The sequence below is a fragment of the Eutrigla gurnardus genome (assembly GCF_963514095.1).
Source record: "Eutrigla gurnardus genome assembly, chromosome: 22".
Taxonomy (NCBI): Eukaryota; Metazoa; Chordata; class Actinopteri; order Perciformes; family Triglidae; genus Eutrigla; species Eutrigla gurnardus.
In genome coordinates, this window is record NC_139933.1 from 10,202,008 (window position 1) to 10,229,108 (window position 27,101).

The following is a 27,101-nucleotide window of genomic DNA, read 5'->3' on the forward strand; positions in this document are numbered from 1 at the left end:
CGGTTAATGTCGATATAAAGGAAAAATAAATGATGTCTGTATAAAATCTTGGAAAATGACTCTTTTACTTCCGCTGTGGTATGAAAACAGCGTGGACGTCGTCAGCCGTCCCATCCCGCCACGGCTCAAATCCAGCCTCCAGAGCGACGCTCGCCACTTTCTCTGCAAAGCCGGCTATTCGCTCTTTGTTCAGATCCAAGATGTACCTGATTTGCACGATGACACAAAAGAAATGGCAACTTAAGGACGGGATAAGTAGCAAACGAGGAGAAATCATGTACACAAATTCTTGGTGAATGTAGTGTTACCATGGTAACAAGAAGAAAAAAAACCCTCACTTGGCCAACTCCACGATGAGCACAGCGTCTGGTGCTGCAATCTGTCTCATTGCTGGGCCCAACTGGTGCACGCAGCTTAACAGCGTTGACAGAGAGGGAAACAAAAACACAGAAACATGGTGAGCAGTAATCATAGTCTACAGTCGATATGGTGGTGGGGTCCTATTCTAGCTTAGCTTACTATGTTTGCATTAAAGAGAATATGAAAAGAAAGTTCTCACCTTGCAGAGATGTAGATGGTGTTAAAGAATTGGGAGTATTTCTGTTTCTCTGGCAGTTTGCAAAGCGAGTCCATAGGCAGGAAGGTCACAGAGATCCCATCCAGACATATCAAGTCTGAGGAGGATTTGAGAGAATTCAGTGCAAACTTAACACATGGTTACCGGTTTCCGTGTGCTGGACCATCAGAACAGGCTTCAGCTGCTAGTGTTACTCACAGCCAATTTACCATTAGTGGTGACGGGTTTCCGGTCAGCCTCTGGGGATGGCTCCGCTGCCTCTGCGTCTGACTGAGACGTGGTGGGGCAGCCCCGTCTGCTGGACAGGGACTGGAACAAGTCCTGTATGTTTACAAAGGAGATATCCTGGGCTGTCTGTGGATGTGAGGAAAGGAAAGGACATGAATATGCTATAAAAAGGGATGTGGAGACGTAACTACGACTGTATATTCTCACCTTGATGTGTTGCCCGTTCTGTGTCTTCAGCAGGCTCTTGTCGTCAGTTTCAATGCCAAAGGAGAGGTAAGGACTGGAAACGATGTCCCCCCAGTAGCCCCTGACAGCCACTTTCCCCCCTTTCTGCCACACACACACAGTTCCTTGGTATCATTGTAGTTATTAAGACATCGCACAGGAAAACAGACAAACACTTACCTGACGGAACACTCTCGTAGAGAGCAAACTTGGATTGGTTATTTGGTAGGAGCCTTCCCTCATTTCAAAAGCCAAACCCCGTTCCCTCCATCGTGTGTATTGTTGTTTGTTGATGACGCCACACTGCAGATATAGAAAGCCATCCTTCAGCGCAACATAAACACCTCTAAACGTCCTTCTATAAATCATTTCTGAGTGCCAATTAGGGGAGCCAATTTGATTCAAGAGCACACAGAATATTGAAATACCCCTTTCTCGTGCAGTTTCATCGTCAGGTCCCAGTCGAAGCAGGCCTTCTTGGAGTCGTAGCGCGTTCCGAGGTGCTGCCTGACCCGATAATCCCAGGCTTCGGGCATTAAGAGAGGGGCAGCACGCTCAGAGGAAGATGAAGAAGGCCGAGGCTGGAGCCACGACTTGAATATCCCGGCCAGCTCATCTCGCTCCTTGAACTGTAGAATTCAAAAAGTGAAAGACTAAGACTGAACAAGACTTATCAGAAGCTCTCAAAGAAACACAAATTACTGTACCTTAAGAAGAGCTGTGTTCAGACAGGGGTGCGCGGCTGACTCCAGTGTTTCGGTAACAGACAGAGAGAGCTGTGATGCTGCACGCCTCAGTGTTTCTTCTGTCTGACTGCGGATCTCACCGTTCCCAAACACCTCCAGGAAAACCTCTGTTTTCTCTGAAAACCCCAAAATACGATACAGTAATCTTCAATTCAATTAAATTTTATTTATAGAACAAAAGTTACCTCAGGACTATTTACACAGGACTAGAACACGCTCTTGGTAATCTGCATTAATGTTGTTTTTGGTGATCATTTATGATGTGAATGCTTTAATAAAATCCCACCCACCATTATTTCCCATGCTTTCCTTTGGCATCAGTGCCAGGTAGAGGAGCAGCAGCTGTCTAGCCACCACCTCCATGCTATTTTCTATCACCCACACCTGCAGCACAGCAGAGAGAAGCATTTTGCAGTTTATTAATTTGCCATGGGGGGTCATGTGACAGTTTATGAGGCCCAAAAGGCTCACATGAAGGCTTTCTTGGTTCTGCAAACCAGAAATGGTCTTCAAGATATGTCGTGGATCTCCACTGCCAACCAGTAATATGTTGATGTTCCCTTCAAGTCTCACAGGGCCTGGAGAGAGACAGAGAGAGAGAGAGAGAGAGAGAGAGAGAGAGAGAGAGAGAGAGAGAGAGAGAGAACCACACAATAAGCTATACAAGTACTGCATTCAAAATTGTAAAAATACAAAAGTAACAAAATGTACATGAAGTATCGCTTGGATGTTGGTTCTAGGTGAAGATCATTTCGATCTGATTCACGTGTTTAGGAGAATCACCCACATCCACGTGCACCTGTAGCTACTCTCACCCGCACTCAGCAGGTCGCGCGCAGGACTGAAGCCCCACCAGGTGATGCAGCCAGCGCCCTCGGGTGTCCGTCCGGCGCTCATCCTGTAACAAAGAAAAAAGTTAAGTGGTACACCTTCGTGGTTCACGTCGGAGCTCAACCAACGAGGGTAACGTGAATGTGATCTAAAAGAGCGGTGTTAATGTTTTGACGGAGTGCCATTTGGCTCGCTTGACGTTAGCTTAGCTAGTTTGAGCAGGGACGTTAACTAACGCTAGCTAAGAGTACTTGAGTACTACTCAAAAGTAGTTAGCTAGCGTTAGTTACCCGTACTTGGCCAAAGGAACATTTATTGTGAGTTTTTTTTTAAAGCCATGTCTTACCTCAATATGCTGATAAATGGCCACACAGACAACAGACAGGCAGCTCAGAGAAGTTGCAGCTAACTTCCTGAACAGAAAGTTTGGGTTCAGTTACCAGGCAACAGTTTCTAAATGGGAAACGCTATCCACCGGTGGTGGTGTGGCTGGATTTGTAGTCTACGTATACTCCTGTCTTTTTAGATTTTTGGAGGGATTATTATGGTGAAACTTTACTGTATAATTAATAGTATTAATGTAATTAAAGGGGCAAGAGTGAGATTGGCGAATTGATGTGAAACTATCCGTTGTAGGTTTATTTGCAATCTGCATTTAATTTAATATAGAAGAGAATTACAACAAACATTTTTCAGGACTCTGTTGCACCACATCACTACAAAAAGACCCAGTGTACATGCCGTGAGATGCACAAAGCTCTGCCATGTCTCCAGAGTAACCTTTCAGAACATAGAGTAACTCAAACATTATGTTTCCCACATTTTAATAGGCCCATGTATGAGCATACACTAAAGATGCACATTTACAGATAAGTGTCCAAGTATACAAATACAAAGTCATATTGGTTTACAGTATCGGGTTAATGGGGGAAGCCAGTTACAACCAAATATCAAAAAGATTGTCTGTGCATCACTTGCACACACACACACACGCACACACACACACACACGCACACACACACACACACACACACACACACACACACACACACACACACACACACAAAAAGAGACAAAATGGAAAACAGAACATGCAAATTTAGAACATCACGAATCAACAATAAGTAACATATCGTCAGTTTTTGGTACTCAAACAAAGTATGACTCTAACGAGGTTTTGCTTTGACTGCCGCATCGACTTCTTCTTCTGGCAGGAGAGTGTGCCACTGGGCTACTGGGCGTCTGGGATTGGCAAGCATCTCTGACCAGTGGCGCAGGCCAACTCCTGTCGCCCCATAACCCATGAAGGTCTTTCCAATGGGATCGTTGCTCCCAAGTTTATCGTAGTCAAACACTGTGAGGACGACCTGCACTTTCTGGAAGACAAAAAAGTAAATTGCGTTATCAAATCATTCCCCCATATACTTTAGAGTGTTTCATTTTAAATTGATAATTTACATGAAAACACAGCCAACCTGTATCTGCTCGAAGGGCACCTCAAAGCTGAAACTCTCATTGAAGTAAGGATTGAGTGTGTTTTTCTTGACTGTCGTCTTTTTCTTCTTAAGCCGTTTCCCATTTTGCTGCAGAACAATCTTCACATACGGATCTTATGGAAGAGGAAAAGAAGGTGACATAGTTGTGTTTTGTTGGGCTTCTTTACTTCCAGGGCTTTTGCAAATAGAGAGCTGAATGCTATTGAATAATAATTCAATAATAATAATAATAATAATAATAATAATAATAATAATAATAATAATAATAATAATAATTACCTGATAAACCACCAACATCCATTTTCTTCAGATTCTTTGCCTCCATGATGTTTACTGTCAGTTTTCCAGCCGTGGGTACGTACCGCAAAGAAACACAAATATCGCCCAGTTTTTCTTGCTGAAAGGGAAAGAATATGGATTACCATCAAGTCCCATCAAATTGAAATGATTATAAAAAAATTCTATGTTCATAAAATGCTGATTATCAAGATTTGTTCTTTCTTTTGAGAAGCAGGTCAAATAATAAATTATATTATTAAGTTGGTAAATATAAATACACGCAATATAACAATAATACAATATATCGCACCTCTTCCTTTTCACCACTCTCTACATCTCGCCATTGTTGCATTGGCTGGCCCAAATCAACGCTGTTCATGGGTATCTTTATCTCGCCGATTATATCATGCTTGGAGAAACGGTCAAAGTCGAAAACTTGCAGCACCAAAGTCTTTCCGCCCAACTCCGCATATGGAATCTAGAAAGAGAGGTTATTACAGCATTAAGATGGAAAAGAGGTGAAAGTAGAGGGGAGACACTTTTGTATTACATGTTATCAAATCTACAAATCCAGACATTTAATGAAGAAAACAATGATGTCATCAACAACCTGGATCACCAACACAAGCTGGGACAGAAACATAAAGACAAACATCAAGGCACAATGTCAGGCATGTGGTACCTTGAAGATGAAAGTCTCGTTGAAGACGGGACATAAATTCTTGCGCTGAACTTTGGTCTCATATTTCTTCTTTTTGTCTGGCAAAATAAAGACTTTGACGTAGGGGTCTGAGGTTCCCCCCATGTCCATGGCAGCGAGGTCCTGAGCCTGGAGGATGCCCACTATAAGCTTCAGAGGAAAGACAACAAGGATCAGAAAGATAAGTGGAGGTTTATCATGCAACTGATGGTGATTTTGTTGTCACACAGGACCTACCTGGGCATCTGTGAAGTTGTAGTCTAATGAGAACTCCAGCCGACCCAACTTTTCCTGTTCTTTCTCCTCTTCCTCTCCTTCCTTCTTCGTCTCCCCCTCCTGCCAGATAAAAACACCAGTGGCTTGGATATTCATCACGACGGTCTAGATTAGGTAAGATGATACAATAATGTGTTACTGGAAATCACATACCTTTTCTCCAGCCTCTCCTTCACCTTCCTTTTCCTTTTTGCGGCGACCTGTCTTCCTCTCTCTCACTTTCTTTGGCTTTTTCTTTTTCCCGAAGCACTTCTTGAAAAGACAGAAGATGAAGCATGCCACCAAAACCAGGACCACTACAACAATGGCTGCTACTGCCCACGCGGGAACTGCAAAATAAATAGAAGGTGAATTCACTCATCAGTATTCACTATATGCAAAATGGTAGTGTCCTTGTTATGGCAGAAAGCAGTGGATGTCTGATTCCCTGGTGTCTATTATGTGGAATAATCCCAACCCCATCCCCAAACAACAGTAATAAATACAAAAATCAATAAAATAAACAAAAAAGACCTTAACTTTTAAACACTATCAAGGGCTTTATAAAAGTCTTATGCTTCGGGATTTTCAAGAGGATTTAAATCTTACACATCTTGAGATTACATCAAATAAAAATCCACTTTCATAAATCTCCTATAATCTAATTCAGTTGCAATAATATTTTTGAAAAATAAACAGATTTTTCCAAAGCTTGGCAACAGAAACAAAGACATAATACGTAATATCATCAAAATAAAATATGGTGCTTCTTGCAACGGTGAGGGTTCTTTAAATGCATTCCTTGCCTTTAAGTTTTCAAGCACTTGTTTATCTAGGGACGGTTTGCTGAGCATGTAAGTGCGCTGTCAGCAACACCCTTCTCCTCAATCAGATAATAACACAGACTAAGCTGGGAGTGGCCCTGTCCAACCAGTCCTCAGCAGCACGGCTCAGTCAGTCCCTGCCTTACTCAGCAGTAGTTATTAATTAAACCGAAAAACAATTCCTTAAGCACTTTTTTCCACTTTCAAAACAAAACTTTCACATGATTTCATGGACATTAACATTGAAAATAGTTCATTGTGGGCTTTTATTCCTATAAAATCATTCTCAATACTATGCTGAATGTTTCATAAAAAACAACAAACACAATATCTTGAACCATTAAGAAAGCTAGACTACACTGGTCAATGCAATATGCAATATTTATTGTATTTTCTCAAATAATAACCTAGAATTATACAGTTAATATCATCAAAATAAGACATTAAAACTCTAGATGTGGCTTACTTGGCAGATGACCAAGTTCATTCATGAATTTCTCCTTCATGTGGTTGTAGTCGTGGCCAGGGTGATGTTCTGTATGCGAGTGCTCATGGTGTTCTGCATGGGAGTGCTCATGGTGAACCGGTTCTGTTGCTTCCTCTGGCTCCGGTTCAGACGCCTCCGCAGCCCTTCGGACCCGGACCCCAACACCGGCCAACCTCATGTCAGCTGTCCAAACATTAGAAGCAGTGCCGTTATTAGTGGTCTGTTTTGTTGGCTCCTACAGTGAGTGATAACACGGCTACGTCTGTGCGCTGTGTAATCCCTATGTCCATGCTTTGCAGTACAGTTGAAGAGCATAGGACATCTCTAAGCCAGATGCTCAACATGGCTGACCCTAATCCCTCTGTTACTCCCATTCTCTCTGTCATCTCCCCTCGCTTTTATTTCCCCATTTGTCCCATCCCCATTTTCCTCTCGTCACCGTCTCTGCAAGTAACTAGATTAAACTGTGGCGCTACAGTATTAATCCCCCCTCAAAGCTTAAATAAGTCGGGGTTGGTCTCCTGCATTTCTAGTTTTGATGAATATTCATCCCAATATTATTAAAAATAATAAACATAATTTAAAGAATATTATGTACATGGAAAGTAACATTTTGTTGTAATCACAGAACGTTCTCAAATGCAATTTTCACATTTATCTAATTCCAGCTGCTTTTTAAAAGAAGAGGATGCCGACTGAATTTAAAACACTTTTGCCGTCTATTCACATTTCTAGGGATTTCTTTCTTCCTCAGCTGTTTATAAGGGGGGATTGCTCTCTTTGTATTTATAGGAAACTAGAGGCAAATCATTAACATAAAAGTCAAAAGAGTTTAGCCAGTCCTTCAAGTGGACTTTATTATAAAAACAAAAACAGATGAAGTATTCTAGTTCTCTTAATCATAACAGAAATGTTTCAAATCTTACAAATATGTATCTCACCTGTTGATATGTCCCTTTAATTCCCTCTATGCCGACAGAGCTTTTCGTACAACTTTTAGTCCAAAGAGCATTTGTTGTCGCTTTTAGCTGTTGTAGCCCTCACACAACCATCGTTCCTTAGGTATGCTTCTGAATCTGACTGGCAGGCTCCCCACAACCCTTTCTATCAAAGCTAAAGCGCTGGCAAATCACTAGAGCAGCGTTGCGACTTAATCCCCCCCACCCCTCCTCCCGATATTAGAATGCTGACAACACATCTGTTGCTGTACGTCTCTGAATGAAGATGCATAAAGAGCAACCGTCAACTTTCTTATATCAACTTTATGCTGTTAAATTGTCACACGTTGTTCAACTTAAGGCTTCTCCTCGAGTAGGAAAAGTCGCTGTTCATCAGACTGATTAAACATGGCAGTGGCGATCGGTTTATCCATTGAATTGAAGAGATTGTAGTGCGTCCGGCCCCTCACTAATCCCCTCAGCATAGCTGTCCTCAGTCAGTCGTCAATCTAGCAACAACTTTCACTGAGAGTGGATATTCCATCCTCTCCATCCCTTGGCTTACCATTTAACTGTACAAAACACATACCCGTATTTAGAGCACTGTGAACAGTAATCCCCAGGCATGGTGCCACGTGTTTGCACTGCTACATCTGGAGATCTCAGTGGCTCAAATCCAACATGCAACAACATTCCTCTAATAGATAACTAACTTAATTGCATAAGGGAACAGTAGAAAAAGACACTAAAACAGCAACAAAACAATGTATATTGTTATTGCGGGGCCGTTATACTTGCTTGCAGTACTTGCTCGAGTATGTTAACCCAGAGAAGGGGGATACTCTGAGTTTTCCGTTCCAGAAAGAGAGTGAACTCAACCGTTTTCTGAGATGTTTTTTTTCTGACATTCCTGTGTTGAATTAGCCGCTTTTACTTACTGTTTGATATGTGAAATATGATTAAACCCATATGCCTTAGTGTACTTATTTGCAGAATATTCTTATGTTTAATTTTCAGCTGCAGCCACGTTATTTTTGTGCCTGTGGGATAAAACTTATATTAAAATAATTATTCGTACATTTTGATACTTCCACTCGTGAACCACAGGAATTTAACCATTACACCACGGCGTCACACTGCTAAACCCGAAAATAAAACCTCATCAACTTTAGATCAATCATTTGTTTAATTCAGTTATACTCACTAATTCAGGCAGTAATTGTCTGTCACACCAGCTGTCTCGACTATGCTGCTGTTATGTTGCTCCGCTTTCTAAGGATGAGCTTGTTTTCTCCATAAACACTCTAGTAATATCTCTAATTCTCTCCAGGACAGATTTTAATTGTACTCTGTTTTTGTAAACACCGTTGTTCTCATTCAGTCATAAAATGTTCTTAACAATAAAAACTGATTTGATCCAAATCAAACAAGAAATGGGGAATTAATCCAATCCTCTTCTACAATATTTGTATCTTTTACCTTGGGTGTGTTGTATCTCTAGGTTGCAGCTGAAACACTAACAGGGTATTATGCCTGGCTGTGATGCACTCTGTTGACGTACATGCAACCGAGTCTTATCTTTGCTAAACCATGTAATTTACCAAGAAGCAGCATGGTCATTTTTAACCACACTCTTTGTATGTCAAATGTTAAACATTAAGTTTCCACCCACCATGACTAAGCAAAGTCCCACTGTTATCTTTACAGTGTTCTGTAGGGGCAGACATGACATTAACAAATGTACAGAACGTGCATGAGGACAAATCTGTGTGAACAATTGGACATACAGTTGTTAAAGTGGTTGTAAAAGAAGACTAACAAAAAATATACATCAGCAAGGTCTGGCTTTATTCAATATTTTAATCATATTCCAAATCTTACATTAGCTATTCGACTCAAAATAGTTTGAATTTTTACAAAATATTTGTGAAGGTTAAAACCTCTGACACACTGGAATGCATGATACATGATACAACGGAGTTTAAATGAACAAGTAGCTTAACAGCTGTGGAAAATGCTTGTTTTTTTAGCACCATATTAATGAACATTTTTCCAGTGTGACTTTCCAGAAAGAGGTATTTTCTCTTATATTTGCTTAAAACTTCTCTTTTGCCATTAGTATAAGAATGAAGTTTTTTGTAAACTGAGAAAATATTGTATAGCTTTTTTCTTAACAGTGTAGAATGCACTACTGCTACTCTTTTGAAACTTGGAGCTTATATCACTGTACGGGTGTGACCTTTTACAGAGTATGTTTATCAAAGAGGTATTCTCCCATAGGACCGTGGGTCTCGGAGGCAGTGATGCGGGTCAGACTGCCGACATAATCGCCCAGCTTCTTGATGGTGTCATGGCTGTCAGCGAGGAAGTGCTGCTCGAGGAAATCACACAGCTACAAAAGATGGGACAAAGGTAAGATGTTAAGCATTGCTATAAAAATGTGATCAAATAGGTAATAGATTGAAACAGTTCATATTTAATGGACTACATATCTACTCAAAAGTGTATACAAAACAATATCTTAAGAACAAATGGCAGTTATAGCCGTCCAATGGCACCAGACTTACATGAGGGTCAGTGTTGATGCCAGCTCTGCTGTGAACATCAACAATACATGTGTTCAGGGACTTCTGGTAGTCCAGGGAAAAGGACATTGCATCCAGACCACCTTTCCAATCCTCTCTACTTGGTTTCTATAAACAAAATTGATACTTGTATAAATACATGTAATCTTAATAACGATCACTTGAAATCCCCCCCCAAAAAGGACTTACAGCGATTGCCTGAAGCAAAATTCGACCTCCTCTCATGTTCTGATATTCCAGCAGCTTCTCAGCCTGTTGCTGCTCTTTCCCAGAGCGCTCTAGGAAGAAAGTGGAGAATTTTGGCAGGGCAACATCATCCCTGTCAAAATACATCCCCTGGAAGACATGGGAGAAACAGCATTAAGGAATTACATTGCTGACACGTGATAACAAAGAAGAAACCTCGCAAAAACAAGATTTAATAGTCTTAAAAAATGCGAGTATGTCTCTGTTGTAGATTAGTGTTACTGTTAAATCATACCAGAGAAAGGTAGGCGTAGGATGCCATCAGCTTCAGGTTAATGAGTTTGTTGACGTCTCCTTCGGTCTCCGAATGGAGGTTTTGCTTTACCACAGACTGCATGTCTAAAAGTAAACATAAATAAATCAATGCGACTTGTATAATGGTAAGCCAATCCCAATTAATACAACGTAAGGAGTCCACCGTTTTATAGCACAGAGAAATAACGTTATTTCTTACCTTTCCTTAGTCTGCTAACGCTACCTTGGCTAACAAAAAGGTACCTGTTCAACCACCCTGTGAAGTGATCTTATCAAAGTCCTGCACGTCTTTTGCCTGCCACCTTTTATGCAACCGGTGTTTAACGGCCCCAGTGAAACATCTGCCAGACTGTCGTCATGTGTCATGAAGTGAATTGAGTTCAGGTGGGACGTAACCCTTAGAAGGTTACGCTAACATTAGCCCACTTTGTTAGCCGTTGTGAACTGGGGTTCATCAACGTGGATAACGTAAGTTCAAGCACAGACAAAATGCATTTCACCTTAAAATATCAGACTTTAGTTAGTTTGTTGAAAGCAAGTAAAACAAGAACTAGCTACTTACGCCGTCTACAACAGTAAAGCTAGCCGACATCGCAAGCAGCATACTGTTTAGCTAACGTTAGCCAAGTTAGCATCAACATTAGTTAACTCTGACTTAACAGGCATATGTGTTTGCAAGCTGAACCAGACTGAGGCTAAAGTTTAGTAAGTATAATCACCTTTGCTTTTTGTCACTCACCAGAGGTCTGTGAGACGCTACCCCACGTAGCCAGTACTGCAACGTCCGCTGCTTTATCTTGTTTGGTTACATGTCACGAAACAGCCCCCACCCCCCCGCTAACGTTAGCTAACCCTAGTTAGCTCGTTTGGTTGTTCATATTTCTTTGTGCATCTCTGCTGCCACCCCTTGTGTGGGGGACGAATGAAAGCGAGAGTCAGCGTTTTGTTTTTCATAGATTGTGTATTTATATCAGAAAAATGTTTAAGTAATTTTGAATAAAAGGGACCATATCCTGCTGAGACATTATGCCAAATGCAGAAAGGACAGCTGTAAATAAAAGCTATCCCTGACTGTGTGAATATGTAAATAAAAGGCCTATATCGATGCCCCATCAACACGATAGACTGACTAAGATACAATTGTCTAATTACATGTATGTATTGTGTTGCTTAGGTGTATTCTTGACAATGGTTTAGCTTTATAAATAAAAATAAAAAATAAATAAAAAGGAATGGCCGATAATAATTCACCTTGCGTTACTTTACCACCGGTACTTTTGTGAGAGCTGTGGTGAATTGTAAAATGAGAAAGTAAGCCTGCTTACCGCTTTGTATGTTGGAAGCTGTCCTTCTTACCTTTTGCAACTACAACTGTGTTGCTTTGAGCATGGATTATGTGTTCAATGTCTTCACATTTGTCTAATACAAACAGTATACACTTACAGTTTACTCTTCATTTATAAAATTTGCAGCTTGGCATTTGCCGCAAACATTGCCCCTTTTATGTGAACAAGCCCATAGCCAGATTGAGAAGAATTGCAGTTGGGTTAAGCCAGTTTACCAAAATATACAATGGGTATGTTGAACCCACTCTGGTTTGTAAGCACATCAAGATCCACTCATTATAACTCATTGTATCAAAAGCCAGTATATGTATATGAGAAAGAGGCAGGGTTTTATGTAAGTCCTGCAGTGAATGGGAACCAGTGGATGTCCTGGAGTGGGGGCTAATATAGTGGTAGAGGTGGGTTGATAAGAGGAAACAAGTGGCGTAGTTTCAGTGCGTGCATGCTGCAATTTGATCAGTATCTGGGAAGGTGGACCAAACAGGAAGGAACCGAAACAGTTGTGATAAAAGTAATTGATTACCTTCTCATCAGTCGAAGAGAAAATTATTGATTTTAGGGAAGCAGATTAGTGTTATGCTTAGCATGATATAGTAAATGTACAGGAATTTATCGCATGGTATACATATGCAAATGCACATACATACAGTATGACCTTGTATACTGTCATTCAAAGCTGGACGTTTTATAGACCGGAGATCTAATGGTACTTTAATTATCCATTTATTTTATTTAAGTACATTTGTCAAAAGAAGGAAACAAAGAAACCACAACGTATCATTGCCGATAAAGTAAGAGCTAAAAATAGAACAAGTGTTAGGTCCTCATCTGAGTAAAGTAGTACTTCAAGAGCAACAGGGCTATGATCAGAGTGCTATAGGTAAGGGTACGGTGGTGTATTGATAAGCACTGTTGCCCCACAGCAATAGGGCCCCTGGTATAGGTCTGGAGCTAGTAGTTGTCTGTCTATGTGTCAGCCCTGTGATAGACTGACAACCTAGCAGGGTGAACCCTACCTTCGCCCAAACGTCAGCTGGGATTGGTTCCAGACCCCCCTGACCCTGAATAGGAAAAGTGTTTACAGATAATAGATGGATCCCACAGGGCTTTTTTGTAATTCTAACAAAGTCAGGTTTGAAGAATTTCAGCAACCGTCAGTCAGTTTTGATTGTCTATAACTTTAAACTGCAGATCATTCAATTTAATAAAAAAAACTGTTTATCATGCAGGCAGGGGCTAAATCTCATAAAAAGCATCAAAGTTTGCATAAATATGAAGGAAAATGCTTTTTAAAACAAGCGATAGTTATGTTCAATATCTAATACGGAAGCTCATTAGTTATTTTGTTGAAGAGTGAGGTCATGTTATACCAGAAGATGAGGAAAGTTATCTTTATTTTCAAAGGTTACTTCCTCCTCATATTTCCCCAATGAACAACAGTGAACAACATTTTCTTTGATACTTGCACTTTTATTGACCGCTGCATCATAATATGAGACCATAAACATGTATGAATTCACGTGCTGTCAAAAGTATGTCGGAGATGTTTTCTGTTTGCAGTTCCTTATAGATCTGAACCACAACCACTGCCATCCGAGACAGTGCGAAGAAACTTTCTGTTCTGTGAAACCAGTGCGACTGAAGAGACTAGACGGTGATTTCACCTAAGAAATCCTTCAAACTAATGATTTAAAATAGTTAGAAATCTAAACTAATTGCATTTTTATTGAGCAGCATTGGAAGGCTTTGCCTGGGTTCATAAAAAAAACACTTGTCCTTGTTTATTTGCCCATCATAAAGATACACAGGCAGTCACGAACATGAAACTGGTAAACACAGCAGATGTAAAGCAGTTTCCACTAATAAACATGTAAAATAGGGTCAGATTTTTGTGATGGACGTACCTTTGACAAGTAGCAGATTACGACCGTTAATAAGGAAGTAACAGGCGGGGCAAAGGTCTCTGTGGTTGTACAAGGCTAAAAAAGAGAAGCAGCTATTTACTTAGTCTCCTGCCAATATGAGAGGGGACCAGAGGTTACAGAAGGAGGACATGGTTAAGAATTAAAAGTCAACACACCCGTGGAAGGACTGAAAATAGAGACACGTTTTGGGACAACAAAGGGATTTTACCAGTTCATAGTATGTGTGTAGCTTGACGATAACAGCGATGAAGCCTTCATCTTTGAAAATCACCTCAGACCACATCCTGCTGTGTTTCGTTCTTAGTCTACTCTGGGTAAGTTTTTCTTCTCTTTCACATGAATTGTCTTTCTCCTCTGCTAGTGATCAGATAGTATTAGTCAGATAGATAATAAGGTTACCCTCAGCAAAAGAACAGTTTCAAAACCACAGTGATGGTTCAGTGCATTGTATGAACAGAACCAAGTTTAGATTAGACAATTACATTGTCTGAAATATCGTTGTGTACAGAAAATAAATAGACTTGTACAACATACAAATTCTGGACTTTTTTTCAGATGGTGAAATAGGAATTCATTCTTTCTTGGTCGCAGTTATCTATTCTACTTCCTTAGAGAAACAAAAAGCACGACTGAGGAAATAATGTAATAACAAAAATATGAAGGGAGCTGTACATCCAACTTTTAATAATGTGGATACAGTTTTGTACTATTGTCTGTCTTTATTTAAATAATAACATTTTGAGTGTTACCCCGCGACCCTGAATACAGGATAAGCGGTAGACAATGGATGGATGGATTTTGAGTGTTATATAATAAGATATATACTGTGCTCAAATATATGTATTTAATGAGCAGGATGTGATTTTATTTAACACAAAAAAAGCGACGTCGTCCACTCTCTTAGTAGCATATCTAAGGTGCGTTTATTGTGATTTAGAGGTCAAAGTAGAAAATGCTATCAATTTCCGGCCCATAATTTGCATTTGAAGTTCTCAGTTGTTTCTTCAAGTTACCGGCACAAAAATAGCACTTATGTGTCTCACGTCGTATGTCAGTGATGTAGGTTTTTGTACCTACAAGGAAAGGAAAAGATAAAATAAAGGAGTGTAGGAGGCCTGTGGGTCTTTTTGTCAACCTCCTTGTCACACTGCGGTTTACTGTATGTTAGATACAATATATTATCAGAAATGGCATTGCTTTTTGAGTAGGTTGGATTTGAGCTCTCTCAACTGTGAGTCCATCGTCCGATGAATAATTCTGGCACTTATGTAGAATATGAAATGACATTTTGTGGGGTTATTCCATCCTCTCTGTGTTCCTCATGTGTTCTCTCGATGATTCCTATTCTGTTTTTAGGGTGTAACTGACTCCACCACAACAGCAACAATAACAACAGACAGAACGCTGACAACCACAACAGAAGCAAAACCGACAACAGTGCCGTTGACATCGCTTCAACCAACAAAACCCCGTAAGTCTGAGCCCCTGTCCTTTATCTTTGGTTCTTGACGTGTCTGTATTTCCTTGTATTATTGTGTGAAGGCCAACTGTGATGGTGTCTAAAATTTTCTTTAATGAAACTATCAACTCTTTGTCTTTTCAGCTCCTGGGAATGTTAGTCATGTGAATGTGTTGACACAGAATGAGACTAGTATAACTCTGAACTGGGACAAGGTTGAGAACATCTCCACATACTTCCTAAAATATCATAACGGATTTGGTCTCAAGGAGGACTTTATAAATGCAACGAAGGACGGACCATCAGTTACATGGGTAGTTTCTCCTTTGACTGCTGGGAGGAAGTATAATTTTACTCTCATCACTGTGTTTGAGGGAGTCAACAGCACCGGATCATCATTTACCGCTGTCACTGGTAGGTGAGCTTATGTTTGAAATCAAGCATTTTGTGTGGGATTTGCAAATTAAAGGCAAATTGCTGTATTGAATTAAACCAGCAAAATATAACTTGCAATAGCTAATATAGAGGCATGATATTACACACATTCCGAGCTCAAATCAGTTGCACACACAATGAGGCCAGCATAACTCTATAGTGGGAAAAAAGTGGATAATAGTTCATTTAGGAGAGATAAACATCACTGCATCAGAGAGATCTGAACAAGTGACATGATCAATACCAGAATCCACACGTGTGATGGTGTCACTGTCACTAAGATGTTTTTACTCTAATATAGGCCAGGGTAGAGCTCTGTTACAAAATGTCATTTTCTTCCTATTAACAGATGGATGTTGCTCACTTAATATTTGTGGCTGTTGCTGATAAAATGAAGACAACATGCTGTATTATACTTGGAATTAGCATGATCACACACTTTCCTCTTTGTCAGTTGACCAAAACAGAACTTGCAATAGATACTGATTGCTTTATATCTACGTGTAATTACTTCTCTTTGCACCCTAGTTCCCCTTAATGCAGATAGCTTTGAGGCAGTTAGACAAAACGAGACCAATATAACTCTGCGGTGCATGAAAGTGAATGACATCCTCAACTATACACTTGTGTTGTGTGGAGTTTGAGTGTATTTTCCTCTCGTATAGCCATATAACCAGAACAGAGCTCTGTAGATATAATAAAATATAATATAGAGTGGAGGCCAGGGGGGCGGGGGGGTTGGGCGGTTGCCTGCTTCGTATGTTCGACTGTTGCTGATAAAATACTGGAATTTAATGTAACTCGTTTGTTTGGAACAATTCCCTACAGAAAACACAACCTTTTGTCAAGGATATCCAGTCATTTTTTTAAAACTTGGATTTTGTTACAGTATCTTCTCCATATCTGTTTACATTCTAGCCCCTCCAAATGCAAACGGTTTCAAGTCAGTTGACCAAACTGAGACCAGTATAACACTGCAGTGGATGAAAGTGGGCAACATCCTCAACTATATACTTGTGTTGAGTGGAGAGGAGAAAAAGATCACTGCATCAGAGGGAAATGAAGTGACACGCACAATCTCAGGTCTCAAAAATATGACTCAATACGACATCACTCTCTTCACGGTGTTTTATAATATCAAAAGCATTGGAGTGAACACCACTGCATTTACTGGTAAGTGTGTTTTCCTCTCCTGAAAATTGATTTGTTGATTTGTCATTTGTTTGGAACAATTTCCTGCAGAAAACACAACATTTTGTTACAGTATATTTTCCATATCTGTTTCCATTCTAGCCCCTCCAAATGCAAACAATTTCAAATCAGTTGACCAAACTGAGACCAGTATAACGCTGCAGTGGATGAAAGTGGGCGACATCCGCAACTATATACTTGTGTTCAATGGAGAGGAGAGACCCGTTGCTGCATCAGGGGACCTGATGCAAGTGACACATACGATCTTAGAGCTTACAAGTGGGACTAAATACGACTTCACTCTGTACACTGTGTTCAAAAATATCACAAGCATCGGAGTGAACTCCAGTGCAGCCACTGGTAAGATGTGTTTCACCTGGCGTAGCACAACGAGCCAGGATAGAGCTCTGTAACTAATTTAAAGTTCCTTATGAATAGATGGATGTTGCTCACTTCACATTTTTTTGACTTTTGCATTGAGGGGATCAAATATATGAATCATAATATACTGTCCACTCTTTGTCTTTTCAGCTCCTGGAAACGTGAATAATGTGACTGTGTTTGCACGAAATGAGAAAAGCATAACTCTGATGTGGGACAAAGTTAACCACATCTCAGTATACTTTGTGAAATATGACGACAAAGAGGACAAAGTCGATGCGTCTCATCAACCTGCAACAGTCACACATAAGGTCTCTCCCCTTACTGCTGGGAGAAAATATGAGTTCACTGTCATCACTTGGTTCGAGGGCGTGAATAGCACTGGACGCAGATTTGAAGCTGTCACTGGTAGGCAATCTTACATTTGGAATTAGATGTTTTGCTTGTGACATGCAAATTAAAGAAAAAGTGCTGTATTTACACACACCTTTGTTTTTTGTCATTTGGAAATTTTAAATTTTGAAATAGATCTTGTGGAAACATGATCATATACTGTGTATTTTACATGAACGTTTCTTTTACATTGCAGCTCCTCGTAACACAGAAGTTATAAAAACAGTTGGACAAACTGAGACCAGTATAACTCTGCAATGGGTAAAAGTGGACGACATCCTCAACTATACGCTTGTCTTCAACGAAACGGTGCTAAACGTCATTGCATCAGAGGGACAAGGAAATGTGACCGACACGATCTCAGAGCTCACAAGTGGCACTCAATACGACTTCAGTGTCTACACTGTGTTTGAAGATATCAGAAGCAGTGGAGTAAATCACTCTGCAGCCACAGGTAAGTGTTTCCCCTCTGACACAGGCCTGCAACAGAGCTCCGTAATAATATCTAAATGGCTGTTGCTCACTTTATATGGCTGTTTTTGAGAAAATATCAGAATCAAATGAAAGTTTAAAGAGTATAGTATTATTATTGTATTATACCTCATTAGAAATGCACTGTAATTGTTTGTAACTGTGTTCCCTGTCCTCTTCCAGCTCCTCAAAATGTTAATAATGTGACTGTGTTAACACAAAATGAGAGCAGCGTTACTCTGAAGTGGGACATGGTTGGAAACATCCCGACATACTTCCTACAATACGATAACGGAGCAGGTTCCATAATGATCAACGGCGATGCTTCAATCACACATGAGGTCTCTTCGCTTAATGCTGGAACAAAATATAACTTCACTCTCATCACTTCCTTTGAGAACGTTAACAGCACTGGATTATCATTTAATGCTGTGACTGGTAGGTGATCTTTGAGTATACAAGTGGATCTGTCCTATTTGACTTATTATCCAAATTGCTGTACCTTTTATAAAAAGATCACATAACACATAGACAACATCATAAATGAAACTTCCAACAGACATAAGATCAAGAGGAACTACTGCTCAATGATATTGCATACTATTCATAATGCAGAAGAGTTTGCAACGGGTTAATTGAGTCAGACCAATAGAACACCGTGGTAAAACAGTAGAAAACAGAACTGGAATTCAAGGGAACACACAAAAGCCAGTAGATGTGACCTTTTGAGTGACTGTCTCTCATTAGAGTTATAAGTGGATAATACTCACACATATCCAGGTCAGACGTAATGTTTTGAAATTCACACGATATTTTTGAATCTCTTAGAAAGCTTAGACACTCTAAGAAAGTTTATTTCCGCATTTGAAATGTATTTACATCGATACATGTGTGTGTGTGTGTGTGTTTTCAGTTCCCTCAATGGTGGCTTCAGTCAGTGTGACTGAACGCTCTTTGACCAGCGTAAGACTGACATGGCAAAAAGGGAAAAATGACTGGGACTACTTTCTTCATATCAATGGGACACAGTCACGACAGAGCCTCAACAGAGCCATAGATGTTGTATCCTATTCAATCACATCTCTCAAGCCTGGAACAGAGTATCCATTCAGAGTGATCACAATGTTCTCTGGATTCAACAGCACTGCTTATGAGGACTTCATAGTAACAAGTAAACACACACCAAACTCTCACAATGTTGTCAATGGATAATTTTCAATGTGAATGATTACATAAAATGTGCTAACTTTAACATATAAAGTCTTTTTGTCTGCAATTATTTTTTCGTTTATTTTAGCCATAGACTGTTCCAATGCAACCTGGCGTATTACCAACTCATCGATCCATGGAATGATTGAAGGCTTGTTTTCGAGTGCTACAGCCACCAATAAATCACAATATCGTGTCAGTCATGGAGGAAGCAATGTGACTTTTGATGGCCTTTACCCTGGCGCAACCTATGAGGTGTCTCTTGTGTATGAAAAAAATAACCACAGTTTCGATCAGTGCAACCACACACTGACAATCAGTAAGTACAAATCTATCTTATTATTATTATTATTATTTCAAAGCATTTTAAACACAATGATAGTGAAGTTACCCTGTATATTCATCTTATTAAAAAATACAAGTAGCCTACCATACCCATGAGTCCTTGGTGGAGTCTTGAAATATTTTTTTTTAATTCCCCAAAATATTCAGTATACCCAACAAACAAACAGAAAATACTGTCAACAGCATTTCATTTTTTTTTGCTGTGTTTTAGGAATAACATGTTCCATAAATCAGGCTATGAACGATATATGAACAATCACATATAGCCTGCAGAATACAGATAGGAATGAAACTATTGAGTTTAGTGTCAATAACTGCTACTGAAATGGAGATTTCTGGCTCAAATTATTAGCAAAACTAATTTTTAGAAAACCACCGCTAAAGATATGTATCGTAAAATGTATAAAAATATGAAAGAAGACATGAACAAAATCAAAATAGCCCAAAAACTCAAAATTGGCTCGTGCATGAAAAATTATGTTTTATAAATGGACTAAATCATGTGTTCTGTTGGTCTATTACTTTTCGATGGGAATGAAAGTCAAATGCACGACTGAAATGCATAACTTTGTGTGGTTTGACAATGGTTCTACTGGTTTGTCATTGTATTGATTGCATATTTCTACTTGTTTTACCCAGTTCCTCCATATTTGACTGCTAGCTGTGAGTACCTGGCAGCTGGCTATTCTGTCTTAATCGTCTGGAGTAAACCGGATGGTGTGTGGACTTCAGTGGAGGTGAACGTGAATGGAAAGAAATACCCATTGGCTGAATATGGGCAACAAACTCTTGAAATATCTGGATTCCAACCTGCTAAAACATATGAGGTGTCTGTAGCTTCACTGTCCGGGAAAACATCCAGTTCTGAACCCTTCGTTTTTTCATGTCTTACTGATCCACGGGGTGAGTCAAAGTGACTACATTACTCTAAAGAGACAATTTCAGTGCGTTTCCCAATGTTACATTTTAACAATATTTTCTCACTTCATCCTCATTACGCTGTTAATGACTTACTTGTTGTTTTTGGTGTCAGCAGTGTTGAGTATCTACTGTATGTTTCATCATTTAACCCAGATTCTCTCCCCTGTAGGAGTCATTGCAGGATCAGTACTCGCTGTTGTGCTTTTTGGTGTCCTGGTCTGTCTTGCTGTCTTCATTTGGTTTAAAAGACCACTCAGGTTGGGGCTCCCTGAAAGACCATAGTTATATTAATTTACTGAAATGTACTGAATCAGACTCAATCAGAGACCCTCTTTGCTTCTTTCCCACAGCAAAAAAAATCGATTCATTGGTGGTTCCAGTAAATCCAATAAAAAGTGCAAGTAAGTACATGATCAACCATCTTCATAAAACACCATTATCAGTCCACAATGTAGTGAAAACTATGTCTTGTCTAATTTGAGAGAACTATATCTTTTTTAATAAAAAATGTTCTTCCTGTAAAACAAAATGTTTTGATAATTAAATCTTAAATATCATTAAAACAAGTTCTGTTTGTGTTGTGTGTTTTTTTCAGACCTATCCCTGTAGAAAGGTTTCCAGGCCACTTCAACCAGTTAGGCGTGGATGAGAACAGAGGCTTCAGCGATGAATATGAGGTGCATGAAGAAGCAAATTGTATTTTTTTTTTCTCCTCTATGTCTTCCTATTCTGGAATATCACCATAACACTGTGCATGTATAGTCGCGGGACTGTTTCACATGATTTCCCTCGACGGCCTTCTCGATCACATGCCATGTCATCTTCCATGCAGAGCCTCATCCCTGTTGGCACGGAGCAAACACGGAAGGCAGCTCTTCTCCCTGAGAACAAAGCGAGGAACCGTTTCAACAACGTCCTGCCATGTAAGCCTGTTCTCTGACTGGGCAACGGAGAACCATGAAACAGTCCGGTTAAATTGTCACCTGTTTCCCAATCCTAGATGACTGGTCTCGGGTGAAGTTAACTACATCGAATCCCAATGGAACCTCTGACTACATCAATGCCTGTCACATGCCGGTAGATATGACTTGATAACTGTCAAAGGGCATATTTGATTATCTTGAGCCATTTATTATCTAGAGTGAAGCTGCCGGGGTTGCAAGTAAATTATTGCTAATAGCTGCACAACATATGCACATTAGGTTAGCGATTTATGCTGACTGTTTGATTTCATGAGCACAAAACGGTGTTCTGTGTCATACTTGGCAATGTAGGACTTATACAAGCAAGACAAGTGTTCATGTTGACTGATGCTTCCCAGGGATACAACAGCAGCAGAGAGTACATCGCCACTCAGGGTCCTCTGCCCTCCACGGTCGATGATTTCTGGAAGATGGTCTGGGAACAACGAGTGAAAGGCATCGTCATGGTGACCAACTGCACTGAGGGAGGAAAGGTGAGGTCATCAGGAAGATTTGACTTTGTTCTGTTGCTCAATTTTAAGGGAAGTGCAAATTAGAGAGTGATTTTGAATAATGCTAAGGTGTTAGCAAAAGGCAAATGAAGGCAAATGGTGATAGTCTACGATATTGTTCACAAAATGATATAATACGTTTTCAGTCCCCACAGAATAACTGATGACTACTGATTACTACTACATTACAACCACTTTAATAACCTTATTTTGTTTTTATACGTTTCTTATTCCTAGACTAAGTGTGAGCAATACTGGCCTGCAGACAGCAAGCCTTGCTCTTACGGAGAGCTGTCGGTCACCATCAGATCCCAGCAGCAGGAGCCCGACTGGACATTGAGGGAATTTAGCGTGAAACATGTACGAAACATCGCTAAAATGAATTTAAGAATTTGTATTTGCACACATTTTTAAAGAGGATGATATTCCACGACTTCAACTTTAACTTAAGAATGAATTGATTTAATCTGTGTGCATCGTCTTCCCAGAAGAACAACTCAGAAGAGCGCACGGTGAAACATTTTCACTTCACCGCCTGGCCTGACCATGGAGTCCCACAGGGCGCAAAAGTCCTGATCCAGTTCAGAGGACTGGTGAGACAGCACATAGACAGAGAAGGGGCTGGAGCACCAACTGTGGTTCACTGCAGGTACAGAATGAGTGCTTGTTATAAGACCTTTCACAGTCAGACAAGTCAGAGTTGTGAGTGATTCCTAAGTTTAGTTACAAATCTACTTTGAGACCACCAGGACTACCTGACGCTGAACATCATACCTGGACACAAACTGTGTCTCTCTTTTAGTGCTGGAGTGGGGAGGACGGGCACCATCATAGCCCTCGATGTGCTTCTTCAGCAGCTAGACAGAGAAAGAACGGTGGGCATCAACGACTTTGTGTACAAGATGAGACTGAGCCGACCCCACATGGTGCAGACAGAGGTAAAACTCATCGTATCACTTCCTTTCTTGGCTACTTGTTTATGGTGTTGATACAGTACAAGCACTGATATCATAGTGAATCTATTGTATCTTCAGCTTTGCTTAGATTTCCCTGTAGCTGTTCATATCCAATATTTGAAAACATGGGTCTACTGTCCTGTTAAAACTTTTACATGGCTATCTTCCAAAACATATTTACCAAAGACAGAGTCACGTTAATGTAGGCCCCACTGAACTAAAGTTTTTTACATTCATTGTCACACTGGAATATGAGTCCAAATAATCTAAGACTAAAGCTTGATTTAGATTTTTAAATTGAGGCTTGTTGACACCTACAAGGAAGTGTTAGACACAAGTTCTGCTTTTTGAATGAAACAGCCAATTTGGTTTCCTTTTTATTTCCAGTCCCAGTATGTTTTCCTGCACCAATGCATCATGGAATGTCTGCAGCCAAATGAGAAGACTGAAGAGAACATATATGAGAATTCAGATATGATATACGCTAATGCAACTGCACTCAGAGACTTGACACATGCCTAAAGTCAATGATTGTCAGCACTGAAGTTAGTCTTTTATGCAATTTGGGAAAAAGCAATTCTCACGTCTTCATACTATTAACTGTAAATATGAAAACATGTCTTATATATTTACTGTACATGCGTCTTTGTGTTTGGAAAAGCGCTATATAAATTTAATATATTATTATGACATGCTAAGCACTCCTGATTTATTTAACTTGTAAATTTGTGTTCCTCTCATCTACAAATGTGTACTCTTCTTCTTATCATTATACTGTAATTATAATATGGGGGAACAAAACTCCAGGTGACTAAAGAATGTTTTAAATTACATTTATTAACACAAGAAATGTTGGTAGAAAAGAATGATTTTCTATCTGTACAAGAAATAAAATATTTTTAATAACAAAAATACCTAAATGTGTTATTACAAAGTCTACAAACCCAAACTACTGTCAGATGTACATGTTGGTTTCAAACTGACACAAAAAAGCAACAAACAGTGCATGAATATTGTAAGCTGGGTTTTAGGTCCAATGTTTGTCCTTAATGTACGTCGATGATCCGTCGCTTCCTAGAGCAGACAACACACCCACTCTGCTCATTCATCCTCAACCCCGATGCTTTTCATGGAGTCCTGACTAGTGGATACAACAGAGAAAACGTGATTGATGAGTTCTTGTCTGGCTTGTAGGGCCTCAGGGTTGATCTCGATGGGCATTGAGTGCGGCTTGCCTGGATGCATTGGCTCAATTTTACCCGCTATAGGCGGGGGAGGGACAGAGAACTTCTTTGCGATGTTGTGCAGGACACTGCACGCCTTGATAATGTTACACTTCTTGTCCAAAGAGCCCTCTTGTGCAAAACCAAGTTGCATCAGACACCTGAAACGCCTCTTCAGGGAGCCGAGCATGGCCCGCATGACATTGTACATCTTTGCGTGGGCTTCGTTGAAGCGGGTCTCGTTGTCGTTTGCAGGTTTCGACACAGGAGTCAAGACGTGTTTGCTCAAGTGGTAGCCGCTCCCACCTTTAGGGAAGTCAGGAGAGAAATCCATGAATAAAAACTGAACATGTAGTATGAACTGTGGAGGGTACAAACCGGCCTTGTGGTGTACAGTCTGCCAGACATTCATTACAGAAAGTTGAGAAACTGTAGACACATTCGCAGGAAAGATGATGAAGCAGTGTTGTGTTTCAGAGCAAAATATACACAAAAACGATGCATCACTTCCTGTTTAGGTGGAAATCAACACAGAGGAGTGATTGGGTATTGGTATAAAATGCTACTGATAAGGTATCAGTGTGTATGATATAATGTGACCATCTTCCAAATTATTGAGTATGAAAGTTAATTATTGGTCTTGGAAGTTACTGATCCAGTAGTTTGACTGTATACAAATAATAAACTTTATTTTCTGGTTGTTTCATCAGTTACTTACAAATCTGCAGGAATGTGCCACAATTTTAATGAATGCAGTAGAAGGCATGTGTCACGTCTGTCTGCCGAGAGGCGTGACTGACAAAGCTGCAGTGTTTGACCTGGGAATGAGAATGAGCTGCTGACTTGGCTGGGCACATGGGGTCGAGACTCTCTTTGATGATGCCCAGAAGAGTCTTGACCCAGCAAAATAAGAACAGAGAAAACTCAGACACAGACACCACCACACACTTCTAGTGGGGTAAAAGTGATGACTTAACAGTGATTAAGTCAGGGAAAAGCTAGGACAGGGACCCTGAGTTTTAGTTTCATCATCAAAAAAACACTTTTTTTGGGGCAGCATAACATCGTTCATACAAAGCAGATTAGCTGTGTTTTGGGGAACAAGAAGGCCAAAGAGTAGCTTGTGTGCGTCTTACCAATAACCCAATACGGTCCGTGCAGTTCCTGCTCCATTTCCCTGCCTTTGAACGACGTGTCCCACAGCTCCTGCTCAAACGTGCTGCCCACACAACACTTTTCAACGCTCAGGATGTTGCCGTCGGAGTCGCATATGAACTGGCTCACCACCGACGTGTAGCCCAAGGCGTTGACAAACGACCTGAACGTCTCCTTCTCGTAAGGAGAGGCTCGGATCTTGAAGTGAGCCGGAGCCAAGACGCCCAGCGCGGCTGGGATCCCGGAGAATTTCTCAATCCTGGAGGCGACATTGGATTTGGAATTCCGGATCAGTGGGAATGAGATGAACTGGTCGGCCATGCCCGCGATGACTCCGGAGAGCGCGGTAATGATCTCCTGGCAATGGGTCGGTCTGACTTTCTGCACGACCTCCGCGGAGGAAACTCCGTGCGCGTAATAGTTGAGCGCCACCATGACCGCCGCGTCCACGGACGGCCCGAGGGTCTTCATGGCCACCGACTTCATGCGGATGCGGACTGCGTCTGTGATGAAGGTGATGCAGGGTCTGGTGAGGTGGAACATCTGGAACAACGCTTCGTCGTCGAAGTCGTCGAAGCAGCTCGGAGCCGCGCCGTCCACTCCGCCGTGGCCGAGCAGCTCCTCCTGGAGCGCGAGCCAGACCGGCAGAGCAAAGGCCATCTGTTTACTACTGCAGGAAACACACGTGGGACTGTGGCAGAAGACCCAACAAATATCACTGGGCGAATCACAAACGAGAAAGCATATCAGGTAGCATGGAAGCCGGGTCTTCTTCTTCTTCTGTTAGGCTGTCCGCAACGCTGCTCTTCATCGCCACCCAGTGGAAATTAACAAAGAAATCCAGGGAAAAAAAGTATTTTAAGTGGAAAGTATTCTGGGAACTATATTTCAGAAGTACTTCTATAAAAAATAAATAATCTGTGGGGGTACTAGTAAAAGTAAAGTAGAGGTAATACACTATAACAAATAAAATGCATTACCTGGGCCCTGAATTGTAGATTTTTGTTCCAGGTTGTGATTTTGACCAACCTAAAGTGTTTTACAATAATAAAAAAAAATGTCTTTCATTTTGGTCCCCCGGGTCTATGGCCAGGCATGTTCAGTATTGGTGGGAATCGCCACGATTCGATTAAGATTCAGAGGTTCACGATTCGATTAAGTGATTCTCCATGCATCATCATGCATCTCTATTTTGGATTTAAACATAATGAGAATTTTTCTTTCAAATCTTTCAAACCAATTTGTGTGGTACAGTTGATGTGCTACATTACTTCTATAAAATGTGAAAAGACTGCCCCCCCTCCCACCAAAAAATATATTATAAACTTTACTGCATCAATGCAGAATCGTTAAAAAAAGCATAATAGAATCGTTGAGTAATCCATATATGATATCCATAAGATGCTGAGGTTAAGAAAGTTCCCCTTGTAATTCAAAATGCAATAGGGATTGTATAAACAACATGTCAGAGCTCATTTATTTCATATGATAATGACAACATCAACGTGTACAATTGCACAAAACAAATATGTATAAAAATATGTA

General features: G+C 40.4%; 5 protein-coding genes across 8 annotated transcripts; 1 reads left to right on the top strand and 4 right to left on the bottom strand.

Moving 5' to 3' along the window:
- Nucleotides 1-64: 64 nt before the first annotated feature.
- On the bottom strand, nucleotides 65-3,032 carry dnaaf3l (dynein axonemal assembly factor 3 like; the record flags this gene model as incomplete). Its single annotated transcript, XM_084040646.1, has 12 exons — nucleotides 2,954-3,032; nucleotides 2,592-2,674; nucleotides 2,248-2,354; nucleotides 2,067-2,160; nucleotides 1,738-1,892; nucleotides 1,459-1,659; nucleotides 1,211-1,333; nucleotides 1,013-1,135; nucleotides 787-931; nucleotides 560-674; nucleotides 339-413; nucleotides 65-206 (listed from the first exon to the last, which is right to left on the bottom strand). Exons 2-12 carry the CDS (start codon nucleotides 2,671-2,673, stop codon nucleotides 65-67), a joined length of 1,362 nt encoding a protein of 453 aa, XP_083896772.1. The 5' UTR covers nucleotide 2,674; nucleotides 2,954-3,032.
- A 228-nt stretch (nucleotides 3,033-3,260) lies between these two features.
- Nucleotides 3,261-7,862, bottom strand: syt5b (synaptotagmin Vb). Its single transcript, XM_084040651.1, has 9 exons — nucleotides 7,590-7,862; nucleotides 6,628-6,831; nucleotides 5,512-5,687; nucleotides 5,320-5,418; nucleotides 5,065-5,232; nucleotides 4,693-4,860; nucleotides 4,383-4,500; nucleotides 4,083-4,216; nucleotides 3,261-3,983 (listed from the first exon to the last, which is right to left on the bottom strand). The coding sequence occupies exons 2-9, from the start codon at nucleotides 6,824-6,826 to the stop codon at nucleotides 3,774-3,776; spliced, it is 1,272 nt and encodes a 423-aa protein (XP_083896777.1). The 5' UTR covers nucleotides 6,827-6,831; nucleotides 7,590-7,862; the 3' UTR covers nucleotides 3,261-3,773.
- A 1,551-nt stretch (nucleotides 7,863-9,413) lies between these two features.
- On the bottom strand, nucleotides 9,414-11,552 carry LOC311033327 (ferritin, lower subunit). Of its 3 annotated transcripts, none has more exons than XM_084040657.1 (5): nucleotides 11,412-11,552; nucleotides 10,653-10,756; nucleotides 10,361-10,507; nucleotides 10,154-10,279; nucleotides 9,414-9,978 (listed from the first exon to the last, which is right to left on the bottom strand). In XM_084040657.1, exons 2-5 carry the CDS (start codon nucleotides 10,752-10,754, stop codon nucleotides 9,829-9,831), a joined length of 525 nt encoding a protein of 174 aa, XP_083896783.1. In that variant the 5' UTR covers nucleotides 10,755-10,756; nucleotides 11,412-11,552; the 3' UTR covers nucleotides 9,414-9,828. The 3 variants fall into 3 exon arrangements, with proteins under 3 accessions (XP_083896783.1, XP_083896784.1, XP_083896785.1); XM_084040658.1 differs by having other exon boundaries at nucleotides 11,392-11,532; XM_084040659.1 differs by lacking the exon at nucleotides 11,412-11,552 and adding an exon at nucleotides 10,872-10,890.
- Nucleotides 11,553-13,920: 2,368 nt separating this feature from the next.
- LOC311033308 (receptor-type tyrosine-protein phosphatase H-like) lies at nucleotides 13,921-24,306 on the top strand. 2 transcript variants are annotated; one of them, XM_084040630.1, is made up of 22 exons: nucleotides 13,921-14,257; nucleotides 15,300-15,414; nucleotides 15,547-15,816; nucleotides 16,756-17,010; nucleotides 17,131-17,388; nucleotides 17,560-17,817; nucleotides 17,999-18,256; nucleotides 18,457-18,711; nucleotides 19,187-19,444; nucleotides 19,571-19,801; nucleotides 20,467-20,730; nucleotides 20,918-21,005; nucleotides 21,099-21,149; nucleotides 21,344-21,425; nucleotides 21,581-21,671; nucleotides 21,749-21,825; nucleotides 22,070-22,204; nucleotides 22,460-22,582; nucleotides 22,711-22,871; nucleotides 23,025-23,160; nucleotides 23,566-24,145; nucleotides 24,182-24,306. In XM_084040630.1, the coding sequence occupies exons 1-21, from the start codon at nucleotides 14,189-14,191 to the stop codon at nucleotides 23,698-23,700; spliced, it is 3,570 nt and encodes a 1,189-aa protein (XP_083896756.1). In that variant the 5' UTR covers nucleotides 13,921-14,188; the 3' UTR covers nucleotides 23,701-24,145; nucleotides 24,182-24,306. The 2 variants fall into 2 exon arrangements, with proteins under 2 accessions (XP_083896756.1, XP_083896757.1); XM_084040631.1 differs by lacking the exon at nucleotides 17,131-17,388 and having other exon boundaries at nucleotides 13,928-14,257.
- LOC311033322 (putative nuclease HARBI1) lies at nucleotides 24,160-26,315 on the bottom strand. Its single transcript, XM_084040652.1, has 2 exons — nucleotides 25,538-26,315; nucleotides 24,160-24,707 (listed from the first exon to the last, which is right to left on the bottom strand). The coding sequence occupies exons 1-2, from the start codon at nucleotides 26,214-26,216 to the stop codon at nucleotides 24,280-24,282; spliced, it is 1,107 nt and encodes a 368-aa protein (XP_083896778.1). The 5' UTR covers nucleotides 26,217-26,315; the 3' UTR covers nucleotides 24,160-24,279.
- Nucleotides 26,316-27,101: the final 786 nt, after the last annotated feature.

Excerpts from the sequence above, each read along its gene's own strand:
- syt5b (XM_084040651.1), bottom strand. The coding sequence starts at position 6,826 with ATGAGGTTGGCCGGTGTTGGGGTCCGGGTCCGAAGGGCTGCGGAGGCG. Across the intron at positions 5,419-5,511 it reads AAGGAGAGGCTGGAGAAAAG|GAGGGGGAGACGAAGAAGGA; the intron begins GTATGTGATTTC and ends TTTATCTGGCAG. Across the intron at positions 4,861-5,064 it reads ACGAGACTTTCATCTTCAAG|ATTCCATATGCGGAGTTGGG; the intron begins GTACCACATGCC and ends CTCTCTTTCTAG.
- LOC311033327 (XM_084040657.1), bottom strand. The coding sequence starts at position 10,754 with ATGCAGTCTGTGGTAAAGCAAAACCTCCATTCGGAGACCGAAGGAGAC. Across the intron at positions 10,508-10,652 it reads CCTACGCCTACCTTTCTCTG|GGGATGTATTTTGACAGGGA; the intron begins GTATGATTTAAC and ends CATGTCTTCCAG. Across the intron at positions 10,280-10,360 it reads TTTTGCTTCAGGCAATCGCT|AAACCAAGTAGAGAGGATTG; the intron begins GTAAGTCCTTTT and ends TTTTGTTTATAG.
- LOC311033308 (XM_084040630.1), top strand. The coding sequence starts at position 14,189 with ATGAAGCCTTCATCTTTGAAAATCACCTCAGACCACATCCTGCTGTGT. Across the intron at positions 15,817-16,755 it reads ATCATTTACCGCTGTCACTG|CCCCTCCAAATGCAAACGGT; the intron begins GTAGGTGAGCTT and ends TTTACATTCTAG. Across the intron at positions 20,731-20,917 it reads ATGTCTTACTGATCCACGGG|GAGTCATTGCAGGATCAGTA; the intron begins GTGAGTCAAAGT and ends TCTCCCCTGTAG.
- LOC311033322 (XM_084040652.1), bottom strand. The coding sequence starts at position 26,216 with ATGGCCTTTGCTCTGCCGGTCTGGCTCGCGCTCCAGGAGGAGCTGCTC. Across the intron at positions 24,708-25,537 it reads CGGACCGTATTGGGTTATTG|GTGGGAGCGGCTACCACTTG; the intron begins GTAAGACGCACA and ends ACTTCCCTAAAG.